Source organism: Tachypleus tridentatus, chromosome 1 (assembly GCF_004210375.1).
Source record: "Tachypleus tridentatus isolate NWPU-2018 chromosome 1, ASM421037v1, whole genome shotgun sequence".
In the NCBI taxonomy this organism is placed as follows: domain Eukaryota; kingdom Metazoa; phylum Arthropoda; class Merostomata; order Xiphosura; family Limulidae; genus Tachypleus; species Tachypleus tridentatus.
Window position 1 is genome coordinate 160,330,962 of NC_134825.1, and position 15,544 is coordinate 160,346,505.

A 15,544-nucleotide genomic window follows, 5' to 3' on the forward strand; every position below is an offset into this window, starting at 1 on the left:
ACCTAGATTTCAGTCTGTTTCTGATAAAAAGGTAGTCTGCCATTGTTTCTAAAGTTTTTTTTTGTGTGATAATGAAATTAGTCCTTGAAGTCTTTTCTTCTGTGTGTACTTCAGGTTTGATTATTGATGCCTTTGGAGAGTTAAGAGATCAACTGCAGAGCGTGGTGGATGATATGGAGGTAAATACTTTTAGTTGTTGAAAATACCAGTTGAAATGAACTAACTTATCAACTTGACTACTTTACTCTTTGCTAGAATTGTTTTAGGCTAACGTTTTTTTACAATAATGTACATATAAAGTTACTTTTTTTGTAAAATACACGTGTATTATTGTCAAGGGGACTTGATTGGGCAGCATACCAGCAAGTTAAACTAAATTATTATTATTACAGTTGTATAACATGACTGTATCTTAGATATGAAGCTTTTACAATGATATATAAACTTTTCACAGAAAATATTCTTGATTTTTTGTAAATACAATCTTCTTCCTAATGAATACCTATAAGCATCTCTATTATTATCATAATAATTTTTTGAGATACATAATAATAATACCTCAGCATTCATCTTTATTCCCAAACTAATAATCAAGTATATTCTACAAGTTGTATTGCATTAAGAATTTTTCCTGATTTTTTATAATTGTCTTTTCAACACTCTTGAATGTTGTGAATAAAACCTTAAGAATTCGGTTAATCTTAAGTTCAGCTATATTACTGAACTTGGTTACAACCTTTTTTTTCCTAGCATTTATATGAATATTTCTTTATCCCGTCTTCTATTATTGCCATGTACATCACTGATAAGAGTTCATTAACTTTGTATTTAATATATTGTGAGTTTATCAATTTTTTGTATCTGTTTGATCTAGTTTAGATTTGCAAGTTATTTGAAATACAGAAAAAATAAATTTGTCAGTTCATCGAAATTACTGATCAGTTAACATTTGTAATTTTATTTTGTAATAATTGACCTGGATGTGTTACACTGATAAGCAAATTATTTTTATGTTCCATTACTGTTATTTTCTATACTCTATCCTTTCTATTAACCTTAGTCCAACTGTTTCATCTGTGGTATCGGGAAGGATTACTTTGACAAAATTCCCCACGGTTTTGACACTCATGTCCAGAAAGAACATAATCTTGCCAACTACATGTAAGTTTAATTTTAGAACTTTAAACAAATGTTAATTGTTTCTTTAAGTTCTCAAGTATATAAGAGAAATATTTAAACAAAAGTGACTAGAAATTTGGTGATAATCAAACTTATTGATGCAATTTGTACCCTTTTGTTCATTAACACAAAGCTTAAATAGTTATCTTCTATGTTTAAAAGATAACAATGAAAACATATTTAACCCACAAAATTGATACATAATTAGCTCAATTTGTCAATCATCCACCTCCAAATTAAAATAATTCTCAAAAAACAACTAAGCCTCTAACGAAGGGGTATCAAATATACATTGTATGCCTTGTAGTATAATCCCAAATATTAATTTCAATAGTGCAGGGTACAAAGCACTATAAATGTCAAATAAAGTACATACCCATAGTTGGAGAGTGAAGGCAAAAGGAGTCAGTTATGCCAAATTATCTAATTTATTTATTTATGTAAGGAACATAAAACGTGATATTGTTTAAAATTGGCAACAGTTTTGTAAATTAGTTGGTATTCTAAGATATCACAATTTTAATATTTTGTACAGTAAATTAAACACTTTTGTTTCAAATACTCTTACTAAAATATTAATAACACTTAAAGAATTAAGATTTAATAGGCTAACAAGTTTATTGTTACATTTAAACATGGTCACCAAAATTAAAGACAATTCTACCAGTGTAGTTTATTAATTTTTCTTACAGGTTCTTCTTAATGCATCTAATCAATAAACCTGATACTGAGTATACAGGTCAGGTAAGAATATGTAAATTATTCCAGTTTTTCGTTATATTTATGTGTAGTCAGGTAACTCTGACACTTTTTTAGCTTTATTTGCACTAGGAGTATTACATTCTAGTTTTTTATGATGCACCTGAAATAGGTAGAAGTAATAAAAACTCTTTGTTTCTTGCTCACTCAGAAGCATTAGATATAACTTTCCTTATGTTAACAAGACTAAAATAAGGTTGTAGTTAAATTTATGCTGTTGACTAAGATCCCCTAGTCACTTTTATTATAATATTTTCGTGGAAAGGGGTTTTACAAAACCACAGTAGCCAGGTAGGTGAGCTGTAATTACCCGAATTTGGTGGGTGCCACTTAACGAAAGCTGTTAAAAATGAAATTGTTTAATAGGTTTGACACTGAAAATGAAAAGTTACTTTGTTGAATTCTTTTTGTATTTGTAACATTGTTTGACAGGCACCAAGATAAAAACTTGTCTTCTTAATCAATTGGGAAATAGAAAACTTGCATATGTAATTGAAATATTGTATAAAACTTATAGGTGTTGTAGATAAAATTAATTTAAAATCAAGTTAATTTCCACGTTTCAGGCCAAGACCATTCATCAAGATAGTTGTTAATGCGAAGTTTAATAGAATAACAATTTGAAATACAACTGAATTCTTGGGACACATATTGAACATCGTAGTCTTATATATAGAAATGTTGTTAATGTAACATGTTACTGGAACAAAGGTGATAAAAATATATCATGAGTAGAAAATAAATTCTGGATATGTAAAATATATGCACACATGTAAGAACAAGTTATTCATTTGGGATTTTTATTTATTATTCAAATTAGAACGGAGCTGTTTCTTGAAGACAGTTGTTATATTTATAAGCAACTACAGGTGTTTTGATTAGTGTGTTAGATCTCACAGATGATTTTCTTGTAAAACAACATGTTCAGTAACGTGAGAATGCATGACCAACTGCTCTTTGATTATTGGATTCCTAGGAAAGTTTAATATAAGGCTTTTTTTATTAATCCATCTCATACTATGTTATTTTTGGCCTATCTGCTGTACTTAAGTGAAACAGTCTACAAAATCAATGAAAGACTTAGTGAGCACAACAAAAATTATTAATGGAAACACAAGTATCATAACTTCCTGCAACATATCACACAATCTTTCACTTCTAAAACTATGTGTATGGCATTTCATCAACCCAGTTTCTGTTAGGTTGTACTTAGTAATGTACCATAGTTCAAAATTTTCTAAGTTTATCTTAACAAAATTTGGTAGGCTTTTAGTAAATATTACAAGTATGTCATACATTAAAATCAGAACTTTGATGAAAAGTATTTTTATATTAGATTTGTCTTTGTACATACTGAATGAGTGTGACTTGCACTCTGACTAGTCTGAATGTAAAGTAGTTTTCATGTTAAAATTAAAATGTTTCAAATTACAGTCTTCATAATTTATTTTATCACAGATTTGTCTTTGTACATACTGAATGACTGTGACTTGCACTCTGACTAGTCTGAATGTAAAGTAGTTTTCATGTTAAAATTAAAATAATGTTTCAAATTACAGTCTTCATAATTTATTTTATCACAGATTTGTCTTTGTACATACTGAATGAGTGTGACTTGCACTCTGACTAGTCTGAATGTAAAGTAGTTTTCATGTTAAAATTAAAAATAATGTTTCAAATTACAGTCTTCATAATTTATTTTCATTACCTCAAGAACCTCCTCAATGAATATGGTCTTTTGTTTTTCAGAAACGCTATTTATTTTGTGTTATTTTTTCTATCCTAACACTAACAGCAGTGGACACTAGAACAAAAAAATTAAAACATTAAATAAATCTGAAGTAATGTTGTTTTTCTTATTTCCAGAAATGACTGCATATTGTAACAGACAATTACATGTTATTTATTCTTACATCCAAAGTTAAAACATTTCAAATCTGGGTCCATTTAGTTTTGTTGTTTTACAGCTCCACTAAGATGGTCTCAGAATATGCCAAAATCCACAAGTTTGTGTTAACAAAATGTCAAACTAGAAGCTCAACATGATTAAATTACAACCATGCTGCACACATGAGTTAGGATATTGAGTATCACAAGAATTATTTCCCATTTACGTTTACGTGGTCAACATGATAAATTTCTCATGTTTACATTTTAGTTACTTTAATAACGATAAATAAAAGATATACACATAAAACAAGCAATTTAGTGATGTTCATGTCTGGACTCTTACGTTTTGCTGTCAACAAAGCACTGTAGCCTAGTTTTCTTTTGTAACAATAGTGGAGATCCAAAATTTTTTAATGCTTGTTTAAAATTATAAACACAACACACTATCATACACAAGAATAAAATGGCTTTAAAACTGTTCTAATTTAACTGGTTTTCTAACTAAGCTACAAAAATGTTAAACTAATTCCATTAGCACTTGGAGCTCAACAAAATTAATCACACATAAATATTTTGACTCATTTAAATTAAAAACGTTCAGCAGTTTCTTGTAGGTGCAAAATTCTTTGTTGATTATAAAATAACACATGGGTGTAAATAAATTTCAAGGTTATGACAAGGTGGAAGAAACCTCAATGATAGGTGTCATAAATTTATTTATACATCACTAATTCAGGAAAATTGTTTAAATTTTATATTTTGGCATGTAAGTATCTGTTATCCAAGTTTTGCTTAGTTAGCATCTCTGACAACCTGAGAAGGGAATATATAAAATATATGTGGTGTACCACATGACACACAGAACTGAGAATTTAAGTTTTCCTTTTGAAATTAAAACTTATAATCATAAACTACATTTTTGTTAAGTTTATTCTTGTGTATCACTAATAAGGTTATTAAGTATTGTATTTCCCAGCATCAAGACACATCGCCTTTGATTAGCTAAATTTTGAGAAAAGAAAAAAAGGGTAAAACATAAGAAAAAGGTTGCAGCACTTCCAATCTTACAAAGTTGTTTCATGGATTGTTTAGTGACTTATGGTACATAAATCCTCTTACCCACCTCTCGTATTTTATAAACTATTTGTGTATCATTATCTACCTTTGAAAGTGTATACCTTATATTACTGCTGCAATATACATATTACCAGTAATAACATTATTCTAAGCCTAAGGAGTTAGAAGAATGCCAATATTAAGCTCCACATGTACGGTGACCTGTTCTTGTTTATGTATTTGTTAGTTAAAATACTAAGTAACTTGTACATATTATTCTGGATCATATAGAGGGGCTTGGATTACTGTCTAGTATCGAAATGCTTCCTCTAGGCTTAGGCCTATGAGCAATGTAACCTTTGACCTAGAGATTTTTTGGGGGGGAAAAAATAGCATATTCAACACCAGGAAATGTGGTAACTATCAATAAAAAGGTTGTGACTTGTGCACTTTGATCCCTTGTACAAATGAGTGTAAAATGTACTCTAATTAATATGCAAGTACAATTAACATCTTATTTACATTCTTAAGCATCCTTCCCCTTTTCTGAAAGTTTTCTCTCTCCCTTCCTCCTGGAATGGCCCTCAGCATAGTAATTGAAACCAGCTGTATCCAGGCCTCTCATGGTGCTCTGAAAATTTTTTTTGTGAAGCCGTACACACATGTACAAAATCCTACCTGAACCATTATTTACTTCATGATACTAAGAAAATATTGAATCTACTGGCTACTAGCTAGCAGAACATTACAGTACTATTGCTACTGAGTCAGAGGTGATGGAAATGGTTCATATCTGTTACCACTTTGATGGCTCATGAGCTGTAGGCATTTAGATTCAGTAACGTATCAGCATGTTGTTTTACAAATGACAACCCTAATCAGAAAGCATCTGTCAAGTAACGTACTAACAAATATAAAGAATTTGATCCTTATCTTCAGGCATTGAGTTAAAGAGTTAATTGTAAGTCCTTACACGCAAGGCATCAACTTGAAGATTTGTTGCAAAATATTTTGTTTGTTGGGAATACGTCCATGACATTGAAGTATTGGTCTTGAATGTTCACAATATGCCTTCAAAATAAAATGTATTGCTTCTGTTAAAATTATTCTGTAAATAACTTGTAGATATTTCGTTAAAGATTTGTCACAAATGCTGAATAAATTAACTTTAAGTGAATTTTATCCACACTTTGTTTTTAAGATACTGTTGTATAGAAACTGCTCTTCTGCCCAACTATTATTAAAAAGTAACAATTTTTTTAGAATACAAATTAGAAACTGGGTAAATACATACATAATCTTATGGTTTGACTTTTTCTACTTGTCATAAAACAGACATTACTTCAAGTAATGAAAAAGTAAAAACACACACAGTAATGCAAAACAGCTGTTTAAAATGTGTCCTGTTGATAACATAATGACATCCTTAAGTGAAGTAACTATAAATACGACAAATTAAACTTCCTTTTATAAAGGTTAATAAGAACTCACATTTTAACAAACTTGTTTACAAAACCAGCTGTGAGCAAAATTAGGCCAACTAATAATACCCAAAAATAAATCCATAACTTGTACATGTGTAATAATTACATTGTTTTGACATCTTAAAACTTCTTATAATAGGAGACTTTTGTCTGGGAATTATATCAGAAGAGGTGCTGGGACTTCTTCCCTGTTGGCGATTGTTTCCGGAAACAGTATGAAGAAGAATTGATGGGAGGAGCTGGCTGATCACGTTTGTACCATCCAGTACTTCTCTGCATATTTTATGAACACTTAAACTAGCTTGTACATAAAAATGTGTATTATTTGTGTGTAGAGTTGCTACACTAAAACATAGTTCCTGTTACAAGAACGTAGTTTATAATTTTTCACTTCTATCCTCCAATGTCTTTCTAGAAATATTTAACTTCTCTTTAAATCCACCATTAGAAATGATTAATTTATTTTACTTAGTGAAATAAATGCAAGTGCTAAAGGATGAGAAGACATTGTACATTTATTTATAAACCCAGAAGTGGCTTATCGCTGTACAACTCCATTAAAAACAAAAACGTAATAACGTTTGAAATATACTGCAGAATTTTGACAAATCTTTGGTTGCCATGGTAGGTGTGGTTTTCTGTAAACTAGAGTAGAACAATGTGCAACTATTATAAATGTTAACATGTTTTATGTGGTTTGACTTATGGTAGTTTATTTTGAATTTTCTAATCAGGTAACCTCTAATATTAAAAACAAATATTTGGAGTTTCAAACTGAGTTTCTTTTGTATAGTGAGTTGCATCATAAGCCTTTTTCAACAATTACAACCTATGATTAAAATATTCAAAATAGGTATGTGTATATATCATTCTTTACTTTAAAACTTTTCTGACTGCAGAATGGACTGTTGTAGGGTTGTTCCACAAGGATGTGTTGAGAATAGATGTATTAATAAAAAAAAAAAATAACACTTACAAATTAAGTTTAAAAAGAAAATCAAGCAGACAATCCAAGAACACAATCCTAAATGTTACATGTATTAAATTATACTTTGTGATCAATCTTAAATAGAGGAAGAATGTATCATAACTTATGTACCAAGTATAATATTTAAATGAGCCGTATTTCTGAGCAGTAATCTTTCAAAGCACATCTCATGCTAAGTAAGACCTGTATGGTGTAACCTTAAAATAAGAATTAGTTTAAGTTTTCATACAAGTACAAAGATGTTTTTTTCTGCTAGCTACTTTGTATAATTTACAAATTATGTTAAGTTAGTGTAAGATTAGTAAAGTGTTATAGCAACTACAACTACTTGTTACAAATATACCTAAGTAAGCCTGCTATTTAAACAATTGCATAACACAGGATTTGAATAAACTGATTTATACAGAATACAGCAGTAGTATAGTTATACTTTGCAAATTCGTACAGTTATCTTGATTGGCAGAAGGTCAAAGTGATTTAACTAACCCTATTTTAGAGTGATGTTACAGCTTGTACTTCACTTTGTTTCTCTAACAGTAGGAATATCATTACTGTATTTTGGTATCAGTGAAAAAGTAGTTAGTGTGAAGGTTTTTGTTTTATGCACATGAACTAAATGGTTAAGAACTGATTAAAGTCAAGCTTTCCTATCTGCTCACATGCTGTAGTACAAAAACTACTTTTTTCCATGCCCACTGTTTAAAATGTAATAGTTTTAAATAAATCAGCTGAACCACAAACATGATATTTTCTATATTTATTGGCATAAATTACCTGATGAATTACATGTGCCATTATATTTAGTCTTAGTTGTCAGATTATTCGTGGTAAAAGATTTTGTTGAAAGATATTTCCAAAGCAAAAGCATTACTTAAAGCTTACCATATGACATACTTATAGATTTAATATGTGAAACATATTTCAGTGCAACTATAAAGAAACTAAATTATACATAGTTATTTATGAAAAATAGAAATACATGTTCAGAAACAAAAGATACAATGATCTAAGACTTTGAATTTGCTTTACTAGTTTACAATTACCGATATATCCACACGACAAACTGCAATTAAAACAAAAAAATTCAGCATAGAAATATTTTACAGCACAAACATTTACAAAAGATCTGCAAGTCTTAGTAATCACACAAGTTGTTGGGGGGAAGGGGGAATAAACCGATATGAATCAAATGGTAATTGGAGCTCGTGGTCTGAACTCTACTCAACTTGAGTTAAACAGAATCCTGTCCACATTTTGCAAAATTAAATGACAATCAGAAGAATGGGGAATCTTACTTTACTTTCCACCTTTCTTGAGCGATTCATTTACTACCTCTTCCGATACTTCTTCAGAGTCACAAGCTTGTAAACACTTGTAAACTCCTACAAAGGCTTTCTTGAGTGCATCAAAACTAGATGAGTACATCATCTTCTGTTTCACTGCAGCTTTATCTGGGCACCTAGATAAATAATAAATTGTAGACAGTTACCTTTTAAATGTTGAAATATAAAGCTAGACAACTGGATATTAAAACTCATTACTGAGTTAAGGGAATGTTTTCTTTAATACTCATTTTAAATGCAAGTCACAAATAGTTTTTATAAATTTAGTATAAATAATACAGTGGCAAGATTTAATTATCACTCAACCACACTGACAAAATGGATGAAATTAAAAGTATATTTTAAGATCATCTTTTGTTAACTATGTAGTGTAACATAACAGACCACTATTGTAGATTTGATAAGGGCCAATTTGAGTATCTACCATTGAGAGTTTATAACAATAGTCCCATCACAATTTTTTTTATTGGTCATACATATCCTATTGCATTACTACAGAACATTATACCAGTCACAGACTGGTTTTTCTTACAGCTCCAAGATTCCAACTGATCCTTTACCTTAACTTGTTTTTTTAAATCTTCAGAGTTCGAAGCTTCCATTATCAATTGAGTTGGTTTTAACTGTTAACTATAGTTATATTTTCTCCTCCCAAATTAAGATAACTTGTCCTGAGAAATTAGTATTAATTTGTATTTTTCAAGTCAGATATTAAATCACATTAGTGATTATCATATTGCTTGATACCTTTTATTTCCTGAAAAAAATTGAAAAATATTTCATTACTAATTTACAATTTCACCAGTTACATACAAGGATGTAATGTATCCTCATAACAGTAAATACATATACCGTAAAACACTTCACTGAATTTAGGCATGTATAAACAAGGACACGTTTAGGATTCAGTATACTTTGAAATGCAGTGAATTTTAAATCACAAGTTCTAAACCATAGACCTTTTATATATATTCATCCCAAAAGAAAAAAAACTAACCAGGACATTAGCACTAATCTGTTTACTGTCATATCAGGCTTTTTTTCACTTCCTTCCACTGCCACTCTAACAGGAAAATCGTACACACAATAACGACATTCATTCCTGTACTGTTCGAAAGTTACTAGGAAGTCTTCATAAGTTACATCTCTTTCACCTTTTGCTTCCACCTCAATAATTTTTTCATCTTTGATGTAATATATGATGTATCTATATTTCTTAGACTTCTTTACTTCATCAAAAGAAGTCTTGGATTCTGTTGAAACTGTAACACCAGAAGCCTATAAAAAAAAAACAATAACTGATATTCATGCATTTAATTCTGATTAAAATAATCCAACTTAAGTATAGGAAAAAAGTTCTTATATCCCACAAATCAATAGATTTTATCATATTGGAACAATTCAAAACAATTTGAATATTGACAACTAACAAATATAGGCAACATTATGTAGTAGATGAAACAGCAAAACAATTAAAATAAAGCACCTTTGTAAATTATAGTCACTGTAAAAAACAAAAGTTAACATATTAATAACCAAATCCAAGGAAAATGGGATACATGCTATTATTAAGTATACCAAACATTCTTTATCCTGAAATATAAAGAAGCATTTCAAACAATACTAAAACAGCAAAATGCGAGATAAACACATTTCAGAGAATATTCAATCAAAAGCACTAAAGATAAATCCTAGTAATAAGGAATATGAATCCTTTTTACCAAACAATAAATACACACTCTTCATAGGAGGTGGAAAAGACTTAAAAATCTTGCATCACACATGGAACTTAGTTGATGCAATAATAAAACATTTGCAAATTAAAATATTCTAAAATACTAAATCATGTGTACAGATTCATAAGAGTGCATCACTTTAAGATTTACCTAATTTACGTGTACGTGACTAGCACATAGATATTGTCATATTACCAAACAAATCAAAAGTATAAATACTTCTTAGGTATACAAATTAGGCAGTACTCCCTGAACTAACCAAAACTAATTGATAGGAACAAAACAAAACAAGAGAATTTTGTATCAAAATCAGTTTTACTTCACATTAACATTCTTAAATGTGGATATTTTAGAATTTCATAAAACCTTATCACTAATAACTTTTCTAGTTAATTAGACCTCTTCACTCACACTATCTCTTGGGAAACAAACCATTGACAGTTCATTACACAAAATTTTAAAATTATTATAAGGTGCTTTCTTTTTAAATTGTTCCACTTTTTATGCATACACCAAAGGCATGAAATTTATTTGACAGCCTTACCTAACAGTTATCATGTTTAAGATTTTTTAATCTAGTCACTAAAATTGAGAGTTCCCAGCATTTGATTTGGGAAGAGAGAACAACAGTTGGTAGAAGTTTACTATTAATTTCAAATTAAACCAGTCTATTCAAGCTCAACTGTACATGAATTGCACAGCATGAAGGCCAAGAGTGTAGAGACAGCTGCAAGTTAGGTTACATACAATAAATGACGACTGTCCTATTTCAACATTATGTACAAATTATGAAAAGACTACACTTTCAAGAGATGGTTAAATGAATTATCGTAACAAGGTTAATGCTTTCATTCTAATCATCCAACTAACAAATTCCATGTTAGGCCCAAAGTACACAAGTCAAAGCTTAGAAGGCAGGCACATGATTATGAAATTGATGACTAACATTTACATCACAGATCCACTTGTAGAAAAAAAAAATATATATATATATATATACACAAGTTCTGTAATGTTATAGAAAATAAACTAGTTACATTAACTAATTTACCACTCACAAGTACACAACAAAAGTTCCTTTATTTACACTGAACATAAGTGTGACTGCCATAAGAATTTCATACAGAAAACTCTCACATTCTAACTTTAGTCCAAATAGAAAAAAAATTATTTAACTTGCATAAAGATACGGTCTCAAGTCTTAACATGGTTTGACATATTTAAGTTTGAATGTTGTTTCAAATAAGTCAATGTTTTAGGTTGTACTATAATAAAAATGTTAACAATACAAACTCCTAACATGTGGCAACAACTAATCTGGTTAGAAGGCATGGTATGCTAAATTTAGATACCAACAACAAAAACAACCAAGACTCGCAATTCAAATAAACCTAACTACACCTGAAAATAGTAACAACTGAAACTTTGCCAAATTTTTAAATCTAGTGTCATTGCTAAGTAGTAATTAAGTTACGGCGATTTTTTACAGTGTGCACTCGTGGAATAATATTAATACACAATTTTTTAATAGTACAATTAGATCTTACAGTTGAAATTACCCACACAATAATACTAGCAGCAGTCCTTACATTTGTAATCTAATTTAATAATTAGCAACATATATTCACCTGTTAGAGAACTACAATAATTCGCATACCAAATCTAAAGCATAAATTAGCATTGAACGTATTACCACTTATCAATGTTAAATTATAATTACTAATACTTCAATGGAAAAAACAAAAAAAAGGTTTAGTAAGTGCAAATACGAAATAATACCGGTGTCGACAGGCATTGTTCTAAACTTCTAAGAATAATTAATTAAGGATAGGACATCAAACAAATATTTATTCATACATTAACATTTTAGCACAAACTAATACACTTTAAATTGGCAAAACTTACCATGTTTGAATTAAAGAAACTTCACTGACAATCTCACTAACGTTCACGTTTCCAAAGGAAGGGTGGTTCTCAGACAACGTAAGCTTCTAAGTAATATAAGGTATATCACTACGCATTCATATTTCTGGAAACCTAACAATCTTTGATTGGTCCCTACGTCATTTTGCGCTTGATATTATGATTAATTATGTAGATAGAGCCGTTCTTTTAAAAATTTCGCAAACACGGAAAAACTTTGCAATTGTATCACTTTACAATACAGGTTTTATTAATACCTTGAAAGTATTAATTTTGTGTTTTTGAAATAAAGGATTATATTTCATATCGCATAAATATGCCGCTTGAAAAGAGATGAGTCAGCGTGCAGAAATTACTACTGCGATGGCCGGAACTTAAAAAGAAGTGTCACGTGAGAGCACGGATACGCTGACCCAATCAACCTTGCATGAGTTGTTTATTACCTTTTAAGGAAGAACACAGTTTGGACGCAGAAATATGGGACAATTACTGGTTTTATTATCATCATAATATTTTTAACAGTAAAGACACCTTCAAATGAGGGCATTAAATCAAGTAAGCCGACACATCAGTTTTTCATGATATGTGTACAAAGTTAATACTATATATTTTATGTGCAAGTATAGTTCATAAACTGCCCGAAATAAATGTGAATAAATCTGAAAATACATAAAAAGTGTCTGTACACAAACATAAACATTTGGATATGATATATATAAAATGTCTCCTATTTCAATATTGTCATTTATATATTTATTACACAAAAAACACTCCCAGTTCATGAATATATTTTTACAAGTTCGAGTAATGTGTAGTCCCAGACTTAAGTGCCAAGCAGTTATGGTATGATGAATCATACGTGGTGATTGTGATAATGTTGCAACAAAGCTTACTATCGTGATCACAGTTTGGTTTGTTTTGAATTTCCCGCAAAGCTACTTGAGGGCTATCTGCGCTAACCGTCCCTAATTTAACAGTGTAAGACTAGAGGGAAGGCAACTAATTATTACCACCCATCGTCAACTTTTGGGTTACTTTTTTTTACCAACGAATAGTGAGATTGGCCGTCACATTATAACGCCCCCACGGCTGTGAAGGCGAGCATGTTTGGTGGGACGAGGATGCGAACCCGCGACCCTCAGATGACGAGTCGAACGCCTTAACCCACCTGGCCATGCCAGGCCAATTGATAAATAATGCAGTAACATTAACAACAGCTCAAGTGGAACAGTGGTGTGTATGCATACTTAGCCTGGTACTAGAATTTGTTTATTTGAAGTTAAGTATAAAGCTACACAATGGGCTTTAAGTGCTATGCACATCAAGGTATCTAAACCCGGTTTCTAGAATTGTAAGTTCGCAGACATGCCGCTGTGCTACTGAGGGGCAGACAACTAGAACGGGGTTGTGATATCCATAATTGGCAGAGCACGAATAGCCTTTTGTTTAGCTTTGCATTTAATAACAAACAACAGGTAAATTACTGACTGTATCACACTTGTTTTTTGTGTCATAATATTTTCTCCCACACCTCCGAAAATACAATATATCACGTCAGGTCCATACAGTCATGAAACGTTTAGACATTTCACATCATGCCAAAAAACAAAGTTCTTTCAACAAAGAATGCAAAATGTCTTAATTTAATTAATAAAAATTATACAGCTTGTAACCCTGTTTATTGAACAATCTTAATATTCAACTAAAACAATAATATATTAAACTTCATGAAAAGGAAGGACGTCGAAAAGTTAGAGTTTTACAGAGTTCTGAAAGATATATATGATTTAAGTAATTTGGATAAATAAAAGGCGATAGAATAATTAACTTAAAATTTAGTGGTGTAAATTTGACTACGATGTCAAAATAGGCTTAGTATTTGTAACGATACTTTAAGCTTAGGTATATTTCAAATTACTGATAAAGATAGGTTGTAAATCAAGATAAATACATTTTATTATTAACGTTAGGCATATTGTTAGTTCTAATAAATTATTAACTTATGTTTCTAAGTTCTATACAATCAAAGATAAACTTTTAGAGCGATAAAAATAATATTAGTTCTTAAACCTTACGCTTAGCAGTAATAGTGTTAACAATTGCCTACTATTAATTGGTAATAAGCATTTGTTTTCAGACTATAACTATGAGTACACTGGTTAAGACTAGCATATGAGTTAAAAGTTCACAGTTTGTTCGGTGCAGTTGGTTAGTTTTAATTGGGAACTCGGTACTTTCATGTACCAAACGACTGGAAGTTAGCTAATGTAACTCCTCTTTCCTCTTTATAATTGTCCCAGTAATTATACACCCACTAGCCTTACATCAGTTGTGGAGAAATTTCGAAAAGTCTGTTAAAAGATGCTTTGCGAAATTATTAAATAAAGTTTAGAATTTTATTGAATAGTTGACATGGTTTCACTAAGGGGAGATCTTGCCTTACAATTTTTTGACAGTCTTCGAAAAGGTTACTGCTTATATAGATGAGGGTAAAGGTGTAGATTTGGTGTACCTGGATTTTCAGAAAGCATTTGACAAGGTGTCACATGAGAGGCTTGTAAAAAATTGTTTTTGTACGTGTGTGGGATAAGTTAAAAACTGGGAAGAAGAGTAGCAGAATGGAAGAAAACAGAGGTTTGTAACAAATCCAGTTCGGTTAAACTGGATTAATGTCATAAGTGGTGTACCTCAAGAGTTCAGTCTTGGGACCTTTGTTCTTTTTTATTTACATTAATGACGTAGATGAAGGAATAGCCAATAAATTACTTAAATTTACCAATAATAAGGTCTTTGGTGTTGTTAGCTATGAAGAGGATACTGCAAATTTACAAAAGGATTTAAGTCATTTAGTGAGTTGGACAGATAAAGAGCAGATAGGTTTTAAGCATAATAATGCATGCGGATTATCATAGTTTGAATTATAAGTAAAATCTGTGTGGGGATAACCTTAACAGTATCATAAAAGATAGGATCTTGGTGTAATAGTAGATCAGTCTCTAAAGCCATTCAAGCAGCGTGTTGTTGCTAGTGGAAGGGCAAATAGGTCACTAGTTAGGCTATTTTTGAAATACAGTGTTCAGTCTTGAGATCCTTACTTTAGGAAAGATATTGAATTGTTGGAAAGGGTTCAGATAGGGTTATTAGGATAGTGCTTAGGGTGGAGAGGTTGTCACACAAAGACTGTTT

General features: G+C 30.6%; 3 protein-coding genes across 3 annotated transcripts in view; 2 read left to right on the forward strand and 1 right to left on the reverse strand.

Moving 5' to 3' along the window:
• The window catches only part of LOC143233358 (ryanodine receptor-like), a 31,065-nt gene extending 24,450 nt beyond the window's left edge, over positions 1 to 6,615 (forward strand). Inside the window, exons 13-16 of the mRNA XM_076469533.1 lie at positions 115 to 179; positions 1,061 to 1,161; positions 1,872 to 1,923; positions 6,508 to 6,615. Coding sequence (XP_076325648.1) covers positions 115 to 179; positions 1,061 to 1,161; positions 1,872 to 1,923; positions 6,508 to 6,615 — 326 coding nt within the window. The remainder of the gene's footprint in view (positions 1 to 114; positions 180 to 1,060; positions 1,162 to 1,871; positions 1,924 to 6,507) is intronic.
• The window catches only part of LOC143229032 (ryanodine receptor-like), a 243,367-nt gene extending 236,147 nt beyond the window's left edge, over positions 1 to 7,220 (forward strand). Inside the window, 4 exon segments of the mRNA XM_076460689.1 lie at positions 115 to 179; positions 1,061 to 1,161; positions 1,872 to 1,923; positions 6,508 to 7,220. The gene's annotated coding sequence lies outside the window, so the exon portion shown is untranslated.
• Positions 7,221 to 8,098: 878 nt separating this feature from the next.
• LOC143229036 (cofilin/actin-depolymerizing factor homolog) lies at positions 8,099 to 12,477 on the reverse strand. Its single transcript, XM_076460704.1, has 3 exons — positions 12,341 to 12,477; positions 9,697 to 9,977; positions 8,099 to 8,815 (listed from the first exon to the last, which is right to left on the reverse strand). The coding sequence occupies exons 1-3, from the start codon at positions 12,341 to 12,343 to the stop codon at positions 8,653 to 8,655; spliced, it is 447 nt and encodes a 148-aa protein (XP_076316819.1). The 5' UTR covers positions 12,344 to 12,477; the 3' UTR covers positions 8,099 to 8,652.
• Between the last annotated feature and the right edge of the window lie 3,067 nt (positions 12,478 to 15,544).

What these genes read in the sequence shown, in the direction of transcription:
- LOC143229036 (XM_076460704.1), bottom strand. An exon ending in AGATTAGTGCTAATGTCCTG is followed by an intron (nt 8,816 to 9,696) that starts GTTAGTTTTTTT and finishes TTATTTATCTAG; the next exon opens with GTGCCCAGATAAAGCTGCAG.